The sequence below is a fragment of the Haliotis rubra genome, unplaced genomic scaffold, assembly GCF_003918875.1.
Source record: "Haliotis rubra isolate DU_JTF1 unplaced genomic scaffold, ASM391887v1 Scf2469, whole genome shotgun sequence".
NCBI lineage: Eukaryota > Metazoa > Mollusca > Gastropoda > Lepetellida > Haliotidae > Haliotis > Haliotis rubra.
Window position 1 is genome coordinate 24,403 of NW_025766524.1, and position 11,431 is coordinate 35,833.

General features: G+C 45.0%; 1 protein-coding gene across 1 annotated transcript; it reads left to right on the plus strand.

The window, feature by feature from the left end:
• The first annotated feature begins 224 nt into the window (after positions 1-224).
• Positions 225-9,741, plus strand: LOC124279119 (putative alkyl/aryl-sulfatase YjcS). The gene is given in 7 exon segments (XM_046714908.1): positions 225-401; positions 1,106-1,312; positions 2,032-2,284; positions 3,538-4,103; positions 4,105-4,608; positions 7,324-7,510; positions 9,695-9,741. Coding segments are annotated over 7 exon segments (1,941 nt in total).
• The last annotated feature ends 1,690 nt before the right edge of the window (positions 9,742-11,431 follow it).

Here is an 11,431-nt window from a genome sequence, read left to right on the forward strand (position 1 = left end):
AAAAGACCTGGGTTCGATTCCCCACATGGGTACATTATGTGAAGCCCATTACTGGTGTCCCCTGCCGCTGACAGTTGTCCCCTGTTGTCTAAATGTTGTGTAAACCTATACTCATTCACTCCACAAACCCAAGGTGATTTGTACAGTGTGACATCGCTTTGTAGCTATGGTGTGTTGAAACACTTGAAACCTGACTTGCGTGTCTCCTTCCCAGGTTGTACAACATGGCCAACACCGGTGTTGTTGTCGCCCTCGTCCTCGCGGCGGCGGCGTTCGGGGGGAACTGGTTGTGGTCAAGACAGACCAGGAAGGAGCAGATTGAGAGACTGGTCAGCAGTGTCCGAGCTCCGGACCTTCTTAAAGAACACTCGAACGTCTTCAACAAGAAAGAGATCATCCAGGTAAAGGGATAGGTTCAGTTGGCTGCAAGTAAGGATGCAGATTGAAGCTATTGTCTGTTTTATTAAATGATGTTTTGATACACTACCAGGCAAAAGAAAGTGTACACCCATGGTGACTAAATATGAAACAGACAAGTCATGGATATGCTCTAGTAGTGTGTTTGATACGTGTTTCATTGACCTCAAGTTTGTAGGGGCGGTGGGGTAGCCTATAAGCTAGTGGCTAAAGCGTTCGCTCGTCACGCCGTAGTTCGATTCCCCATATGGGTACAATGTGTGAAGCCCATTTCTGGTGTCCCCCGCCGTGGTATTGCTGGAATACTTCTGAAAGCGGCGTAAAACCATACTCACTCAATCTTGCAATGTTTCGGCGACGGTTTTACTCCAGTAACGTTTCCTGTAACGTTTGGCCACATCTAATTTTCAAGTGAGTGCTTTTCGTTTGTCATGCATCGTTTAACAAAAAATGAGAACAAAATATTTTCAGTAAAAATAATGAAGACAGCTGGCATTGCCCTGAGGTTTTGGTCTTTTTGTTTTAGAGTATGAAAAACTAAATAAGAACATAGGGTCCAACTAACGAGGTTTGGTGTGGACATGTTTGTTTTAAAATTATAAACAAACACGCCCTATCTGATCCATTTAATGAAATAGTCTTGATCTAGGGAAGTGCGTTAATGTTTGACGTTCTCACTGGACTGCAGGTGACCCCCAACGTCTACTGCGCTGTCGGATACGCCCTGGCCAACACTATCATGATCGAGGGAGATGACGGCGTCATCATTGTCGACGTCACGGAGAGTGTCTCCGCGGGCAATGAGGTGTTTCGGGATCTCCGGGCCATCACCAAGAAGCCTGTGCGCGCCATCATTTACACCCACAACCACATCGACCACACTTTCGGGGCCAAGGTGAGAATACGTTAGCGACTGCGTGAGTGAGTTGATTTCAACTTTACTCATACCTTACTGGCACACCAAACACTTTATTCCCCGTCTTTTCAGAGTACGTTAGTTGGTTGGTCAGGCTAGCTGATGTATCTTTTATTGCTTATCAGGGGCGGTGGGATAGCTTAGTGGTTAAAGCGCTCACTCGTCACGCTGAAGTCCCGGGTTCGATGCCCACATGGGTAAAATGTGTGAAGCCCATTTCTGGTGTCCCCCACCATGATGTTGCTGGAAAATTGTTAAAAGCTGCGTAAAACCATACTCACTATTGCTTATTATCGTATCTCGATGTGGGATGTTTCGCATTCAAAGGTTACAGGTCACCTCGATATTGCATAAAAATATATGAAATATGTATATGATATAGAAATAAGTAAATCTATGAATAAATGAATGAAAGAACGTACGAACGAACAAACGATGAATTGAACGAAAGGACGTTCGAATGAACAAGGGGCGGTGGGGTAGCCTAGTGGTTTAAGCGTTGGCTCGTCACGCCGAAGATCCGGGATCGATTCCCCACATGGGTACAATATATGAAGCCCATTTCTGGTGTCCCCCGCCGTTATATTGCTGGAATATTGCTAAAAGCGGCGTAAAACCTCACTCACTCACTCACTCACTCGAACGAACAAATAAATGAACTGAATACACAAGATAAAATATCTAAATTCATCTTGCAGTCGTTCATCGAGGACCCGGCTCACCCTCCAGACGTCTGGGCTCACCAGCTCATCCTCAGGGAGTTCCAGAGATTGTTCCACAGTAATGAAATCATACTGACTCGCGGTATGCGCCAGTTTGGTACCCTCACACCAGCGCAGATCAACTCAGGGATTGGGTTCACACTGGCCCTTGACAAAGACAATATCGACTTCGGCCTTGTCATGCCAAACAAGCTGTTCATAGGATCAGAGAGGGACATCAGCTATGCAGGTTTGTACAAGGTTCTAGTTGAACCTTGTGACGGTGGAATAATCGTTTACATGAAGGGGCGGTGGAGTAGCCTAGTGACTGACTGACTGACTGAGTTTGGTTTTACGCCGCTTTTAGCAATATTCCAGCAACATCACGGCGGGGGACACCACAAATGGACTTCACACAATGTAGCCATGTGGGGATTCGAACCCGGGTCTTCGGCGTGACGAGCCAACGCTTTATCCACTAGGCTACCCTGGGGCGGTGGGGTTAAAGCGTTCGTCCGTCACGCATGGGTAAACTGAATGAAGCCCATTTCTGAAGCCCCCTGCCGTGATATTGCTGGAATATTGCTTAAAGCAGCGTAAAAATCTGGACCAGACAATCCAGTGATCAACAGCATGAGCATCGATCTGCACAATTGGGAACCGATGACATGTGTAAACCAAGTCAGCGAGCCTGACCACCCGATCCCGTTAGTCGCCTCTCACGACAAGCATGGGTTACTGAAGATCAATATTCTAACCCGGACCTTCACGGGTCTCGTTAACATGAAATCCTGAACATATGAAAGCGACGTCTATGTTTGAATATATTCAAACAATCTGAAGTATATCCATTTTGATTAACTTCCAGCTTTTCATCTGTGATGGATCATGTATTGCACGAAAGGGATATGAGGGTCAACTAATCTTTGGACAGCACTTGGATGTTTTCAAGGCAATTTAGCGTAATTAGGGACGAAAGTCAGCACTGATCTAAGCTTAAGGTTATTTACATATAATGTGAAGGAATACAAAATCTGGATTAACATCGCACAATCACTAGATTCTGGAGGTAACCAAGGGGAGCAACCCCGCATAGCTTATTAAGACGCATTCGCGTCTTGGCCCCCTTGCCACCTTTGTTGTACGAAAATGCCTGGCTGACAGCACCTACGTAGCTGTTGGACAAGTAGAAGTTGCATTGTACATTGTAACAGGTTATATCTCATTTCACGAATATTTGTGGCAGGAATCTCAAGAAAAAATCGATTAGAAAAGTATCTTTAAGCCTCAAGACCCGATCCACAATCGTAGAGTTTCAACAGAAGTTAATCTGTGTTAAAGATATATGAGTTACGTTTATCTTAGCTACGGTCGCTACGACCAGCATATTTAAGACTTAGCTTGCTCGAGGGCAGGTGAACACATTTCTGATTCAACATACCTGTAGTATTGTGTGAGGCGTCTTACAATGTATACATATTTTGTTATATTTCACCACTTCAGGTGTCTCAATGAAACTTGTCCACATCCCCGGAGAAACAGCTGACCAGATAGGAGTATGGCTGCCGGACCAGAAGGTGTTCCTTTGCGCCGACGACGTCTACCGCGCCTTCCCCAACCTCTACGCCATTAGGGGAACGCCGTCTCGCAGTCTACTGGACTGGTCATCCTCACTGGACAAGATTATTGACCTTGAACCTCACTACCTCGTCCCGAGTCACACACGACCGCTAGAGGGCGCTGATGCCATCATGTCACTACTGACCAGTTACCGAGACGCCATTCAGTTTGTTCACGATCAGACAATCAGGTTCATGAACAAAGGTTTGATGCCAGACGAGATTGCGGCAAAAGTCCGTCTGCCGGAGCAATTAGCTACCCACCCATACTTGCTTGAATTTTACGGAACAGTGGAATGGTCCGTTAAGGGTGTGTTTAACACCTACCTTGGATGGTTCGACGGCGACCCGGTGCACCTTTCACCTCTGACCCCAGACGAATTGGCCAATCGGTATGTAGCTCTCGGCGGAGGAATTGACAACATGGTGAAGATGGCAAAGAAGGCTCTGGACGAAGGGGGATCACAGATGGGGTCTGACTGTCGCTTCCCACATCATCAGAGCAGACGATACGAACAAAGAAGCACGTGACATAGCATCTCAGTGCATGATGGAGATTGGCAATCAACAGATCAGTTCCAACGGCCGGAACTACTTCCACACATTTGCCCTTGAGGTCATTGGTGCAACGGACGCCCGGCCAGGACCTCTCACAATGGCTCGATTCATCCGCGGGATGCCGCTTGTTACGTTGTTTAAAGTCCTCGGGGTTCGTTTCGCGGCTGAGAAATGCGGGCGGGTCAATGTGACGGTTTTGTTCGAGTTCCAGAACCCTAAATCTACAGTGTCAATGCAGCTGAGAAACTCTGTCGTCATCATCAAGGACCGGCCTCCCAAGAAGTATGACGTCAGAGTTGTTATTGATGACGCCAAATGGCGAGACGTGTTGATCTCTCGTTTGGTAGAAAAATCAGCCCCGTCTCTCACCGAAGCAAAGGTTGAAGGAGAAGTGGAGGTACTCAAAGCCCTGTTCGACTGCTTTGAGGGAAACTCATGAATGACATTTATTCACAACGTTTGTGTTACCATGGATATAAAACTATATGCACGTATGATCTCCTTAAAAGTATTACTGGCAATTTTGCCAACGATGACGTTCGTCTGTCTTAAACAGTTTATCATAACCGTTTATAACGTTGTCTTTGTTCATTAACAACATAATAAGAACTTCAACTTGTATATCGGTTGTAGAATTATCAATTTACGATTTTTGGTCAGCACACAAGCATTATTGTCGATATTATATCTTATTTTTGACTATTTTCAAGTATATCAATAAAATGAGTGTAAATACGGAGGTCTTGCTTTGAAGGAAGCCTAGTGTATCCTGTAGACTGACATGTCAAAACAAACACTGATCACTAGCTTCTACCCAGTCAGTAAGTGAGAGAGTGAGTTTAGGTTTACGCCGCATTCGGCAATATTCCAGCTATATGGCGGCGACCAGTGATCGAGTCTGGACCAGTGATCAACAGCATGGGCATCGATCTACACAAATGGTAACCGATCACATGTGCCAACCAAGTCAGCGAGCCTGACAAACCGATCCCATTAGTCGCCTCTTACGACAAGCATGGGATACTGAAGACCCGGATCTTCACGGGTCCAGACAGTTAGTAATACGTGAACCCGGTGATTTCACTGCCGTGATGGAATTCCCACCATGAAACCTGCCTTGACTGTAACTTTTAATGACTAATCACTATTCACCACACCGCAGTGAGTGAGTGAGTTGAGTTTTACGCCGCTTTTAGCAATATTCCAGCAATATCACGGCGGGGGATATCAGAAATGGGCTTCACACCTCGTACCCATGTGGGGAATCGAACCCGTGTCTTGGGCGTGACGAGTGAACGCTTTATCCACAAGTCTACCCCACCGCCCCTCACCACACCGGAAACGACGACTCTCCTAATTGATACAGGAAAGCCCTGCCCGATTTGGAACATGAATGCTGTTAAAGCAGCATTAAGTGTGTGGGTGGGTGTTTTAATTTAACAGCCCACAGACGAGCGTTATTAGAGCACCACCAAATGGGCAAACCACACTGTCGTGCGTTAGTGGACCTCATGTCTTTAGCAGTTGGGATGTAACGTACGTCCAAACTGACCCCTGATAACATATGTCATATATAATATAATCTCCACGTGCCTTGATCGCATCCGTGGAGAACTCATCTCCTCATTGCACACTCCAGTATTTTCGGGAATGGAGCATAATTTGTAATATATAATATATCTTGAACCAATATTTTAATTGATTTCCTCTTGAAATAGCAGTTACTGTGTATACGTCACGAGAGTGTACTGTTAACATTCGAACAAAATATATGAATGGACGGGGTGATATGTATAGGATGTACTGGTCAAATAATGCTGTAATTAATAGAAAATGTTAATACCGGGTAAGAATAATAAGATTATAAATCAATGTCTATACTTTGGGAAGAACCTGTGTAAGTCTAGGTCTCTCGATCCCAAGTTTAGTCAGATAAACACCGCAACACAGCTGTTTCTGAAGTTTGAAAAACAAAAAACAAACAATATCGGCGATGTGAGCCAGTTCACTGGTTGTTCTGAGTGGCACATGCGCGGTCAGCGTCAGGAAGAGTATATGTTTTACCTGGGACTATTTCACGGTGACTTTGAGCCGAAGTAGTATTGACGGTGTGAACTCCGTGTAAACTGCTGCAGCTCCACCTACGGCAACACGACATAAACATTCACAAGGTATGCGCTTGTCACTGCTTGAGTTAATGTTGTTACAGCATATTTATAAACAATGGTATGGACGCGCTTAACAGTTTGACCCAGATGGCTGCCTTGCGAGAATCGGCCTTCTTATATCCCCTTGTTTATATGATCAAGGGTTTTAGATTCAAACGGAGGGTGGTGTTAGGAAGGTAAGGTGGTGTTGATATGTGGGGGTCGTAGTTGTCGTAGATGTGGTAGGTGTACAATGGAGACAGGTGCGAGTAAACACGCAGGGGTACAGTGACCTGTCTGTACATTGTTTGTACAGTGACAGCACACTTGTTGTTGTGTATATAGGTACAATGCAGATGACAGGTTCGTATGCAGGGTTGACGTTCTTTACAATGTCATGTATATGAATACATGCTGGTTAAAAGCAAATACGTTTCTTGTGTCCCCCGCTGGAATATTGCTAAAAGCGGCGTAAAAACCACACTCACACTCACACTCAGTCAGTCAGTCAGTCTGTGTTAACTGTCCAGAAAGACATTTATAACGCAGAAGTGGACGTGATCAAAACCGGAATAGCGTAACAAGCCATGTTTTGTTTGTTGTTAAATTCCTGACTTAACAATGTACCAGCTCTACAACGGTTGCATGTAAATAGTCTAACCTGGACCAGACAGACCAGGGATTTATATAAGGAACAAGCGTTCACACGAAAAGAAAGCTACACGTGTACCCTGTTAAGCATAGCGATGAAGCTATGAATTGCATTTCAGCAATTACGAGCATCCTTGCATATCAGTTTGTCAGACAGGGCAACATATGTTGTTTTTTTAAAAACAATTCTATTGATATAAGTTGCATTGTAAGGCTGGACGATATTAAACTGGAACCAATTTCTTTCCACAAACCTTTTTGTAAGTCTACAGTTACGTAAAACCAGTACTAAAAATACACTTGTGTTTCTGCAGGTAGTACGACAAGGCGAACACTGGTGTAGTTGTCGCCCTTGTCCTCGCGGCGGCGGCGTTCGGGAACTGGTTGCGGTCAGCATTGCGACCAGGAAGGAGCAGATTGAGAGACTGGTCAGAGGTGCCCGCGCTCCGGATCTCCTGAAGGAACACTCGAACGGCTCTCAACAAGAAAGAGATCGTGCAGGTAAAGGGAATGGGTCTTCGCTGGTTGCGAGCAAGGATGCAGAATGGTGGCCTTATAGTCAAATGAGTGAGTGAGTTTAGTATTACCCCGCTTTTAACAATTTTCTAGTACTTTCACGGCGAGAGTGACACCAGGAATGGGCTTCACACCGTACCACCGTGGGTAAGCGAACTCTAGTCTTGGTGATGAGCGGACGCGCTTTAACCATAGCCTTCCCTACTTGGTTGCGAGTAAGGATGCATATTGTTGGCCTTAAGGTCAAAGCGTTTGTAGGTTCAACCTGGATGGTAGACCCTATTGGTAGACTGACTGACCGAGTTTAGTTTTACGCCGTTTTTAGCAATATTCCAGCAATATCACGGCGGGGACACCAGAAATGGACTTCTACACATTGTACCCATGTGGGGAATCGAACCCTGGTCTTCGGCGTGACGAGCCAACGCGCTTTAACCGACTAGGCTACCCACCGCCCCCTATTGGTAGAGATGTATGAGGACCATTATGACTGTCCGCCCAGCGTGGTATGTGTGGAATATTGGCCACGGGAGTGAGATCCTCCTGCTAGTGATCAAAGGTTCATTATCAGCTGTTCGACCAAATGGGGTCGGCGATAAAATTAGAAAGGTCGGTCGGGGCGATGAGAAAGACAGAAAATAGAAATGCTGCCCTAATTCGATTTTATATGGTGGTCATCTCACTCTGAAGGGCGTTAGAGAAGTTTAGTGGTCGAAGCGTTCGCTGGTCGCGCTGAAGACCAGGGAATAATTTCGAAGCTTTCTTAGAGCAAAGATAGTCGTAAGTGCCATACATTAACATTAACTTGCTGACTATCTTAGCTCTAAGAGAGCTTTCGTAAATTCGGGGCCTGGACACACACAGACACAATAATATTGACATTACATCACAGACACAGACACACACATACATACATATCAATAATATCAATAATACACACACAATAACACACACACACGAGATTTGGTCCATTGTGGCGAAATTGGTAACAGACAGGATATTAGCAGTGCACAGGACCATGAACTTTGTTGTTATAAGCTGTAGGGGTTATGGGATGTAGGGGTTTTGGGAGCTTACCGAAACAAATGGGCGACCTTTTTCAATTATCTTCCCTTCACTAATCCGCAAGGTGCGCTGATGAGCACGGTCAACCTTGAACTGACAGCGCATGTCGTATTGCGCGATGCGAGCTGTTCGTGTTAGTATTACATTTGGCGACAGTTAACCAGTAGAATATTCACGGTCACGCTGGTGCATGGACAGTATATCTTTTCCCTTATCAAGAGTTATGTCCTGACGTATTTGTATTGTATGGGTCAGTGACGCATGATGGTGGCGTGTATCACCATCTGGTATCTGTATGGGTTAGTGACGCATGATGGTGGCGTGTATCACCATCTGGTACCTGTAAGGCTTAGTGACGCATGATGGTTGCGTGTATCGCCATCTGGTATCTGTAAGGGTTAGTGACGCATTATGGTGGCGTGTATCGCCATCTGGTATCTGTATTGGTTAGTGACGCATGATGGTGGCGTGTATCGCCATCTGGTATCTGTAAGGGTTAGTGACGCATGATGGTGGCGTGTGGTCCTGTGCATGGAGCTCAGGTCACAAATCAGATGAAGTTCAGCAACGTTGAGCGCGGGGAAACCTTGGATGGGTGACCGGGCTTTCAGCTTGCCTCCTGACAGTTTCTAGGACTTCGAATTCAGTCCTGCCCCACTACGAAGCACATGTAATACATGTGGTCTCACCTTAGACAAGTGTTCAAATTTGCCTCTGCTCACCCAGCAGAAAATGGGCACCCGGTGGGATGCGTCATGTGACTATTAACCTCCTTACGCCACACAGGGAGCTTGTGTTATCCGGGGTAATACTCCCTCCTAGACTTTGTGATGCGCCATTGAACAGCTTCGAGTTGGATACCAGGCATCATATAAATCTATTATTATTATGTTTTACAGTTTAAAGATAGAATGCAGCAAAGAGGGTTCGGGTGATCCTGGCACAGTCAGGCTGGTAAGGCTCTTCAGCTCAGGGCCCTTGCCCCCTCTACACGCAGACCAGACAGCGAATAGGACTTCTCCCAGGAAACACTGCCTAGTCGAACCCACTAAGAACTTTCAGAAGAATATGTAGACTTAACACTGCAGCTTCTGCATTACACAGAGTGTCAGAAGGTTGTGCTCCCGGTGGAGAACCTGGCACTCTCCTGATCTGCGCTAAGAGATCAAGAGTGTACCCAAACCAAGGCGCCGAGAACAATGGGGAGTCTGACGACAGTGTACTTGGGATGCAAACGAGACATTTCAAAGGCGAGGTCCGCATGTTTATCATGATTTTCCTGAATCTTGCCAATCACGTTACAAGCGTTGCTGTCAAAGGGACAGAAAATTCAATGATATAAATAAATTCATTAGCTTTATCAAAAAAGGACAAGATCAGGGTTTTGTTGGCTGGAATTTTCCCTGAGGCTGTATATGGATCCCTATTCCACAGAAGTTTAAAAGCATCATTTTCCATGACGCCCTGGACATGTTCAGGGTCGTACCATGGATGGACCTCAGAGTCAAAGCACAGGCATGGCGAAGACAATAGTAGAAACAACGAACCATGCCGTCATGCCGTTTAAGGTATGCTGTTTGTGCCAAGGAAGGGCATCTACCTGACAAGGTGTTGGACAGTCTCTGTAATTCATTGCACAGTCGGCATTTCATGTTAATAGTTTCCTTAAGAATCACATTTTGGCGATTACGAGTGGGGAGTGACTGCTCGAGCTGCTATTCTGTTCCACACACTGCATGTACACGATGCAATGGCTTCTCAGAAAGCTTCTCCACAAAGACCGACTCTAAGCAGACTGGGTGAAGGACTTCACCTGGTTTACTTCCATCGCTGTACCGTCCAGCAGTACATCGCCATCAGCAAAATCAACCTCAAATTTCAGATTCTGTCCAACAACCTTGGCACGCTTAATTAGCTGTGGAATTCCTTGCTTTCATCGTGAGTCTTGACATGCATCACCCGAGGATCATCCGATAAATACACAATAAAAGTATATAAAAGTACACAATAAAATGCTACCATGAAGAGCTTCCACATTAATCAAACCCTTCCGACCTCCAGAATTGATTGGCACATATAAACGTTAAGAGAGGAACGAGGGTGCAGGCCTCATATCACACATGATCCTTCTGGTCAGGCGATCAAGTCCTGGCGTTCGTTTTTCAACTACTCCAAAGGAATAGGAGAGCACTGGCACAGCGAGAGTATTAGTGGTTTTGACCTTGTTTCGAGCATTTAGCTCTGAGCTCCAGATTTCTTCAAGCGAGATTTATACCTGTGCCTCGGCCCGAAGTTTATCTTCGGAATTTGGGGCACCGGAGTTTGTCTCTGGATTTATTATTATGGATGATGATGTATAAAAATGATTGGTATGGATGGATTTTCAGGATTTATTAATTCTAAAATTCTACAATGACTGCGTTGGATTATAATAAATTAAGGATATATATATTAAATGGCATTTTTCACTCTTGAACAAAATGAAAATGGTAACTGTTTCAGTCGCAGCTGTGCTGTTTTAAGTATTCATTCAAGGGTACTATTAAAATTAAAAACATGGTATTCATACAATACTCGGGTTCATTAATGAAGGGTAAAACTATTTCTTAAACGTTTCTTGAAATATATACAACTGAATGTTTTACAAACTTTTCTTGACAGTATGGAAAACACACCAGGCCGTTGAAGTGTCACTTGTACGTTTTTGAATGTGCGATATATTCTGTTACAAATGGCACTTCTTTGTTTATTCAAATTGTCAATATGGAAATCCACCTGCCACTTAATGTCAACAATTTTTGGCACGTGCAAGTCGCTCTATCCATGGAAAGTGGAGGACAA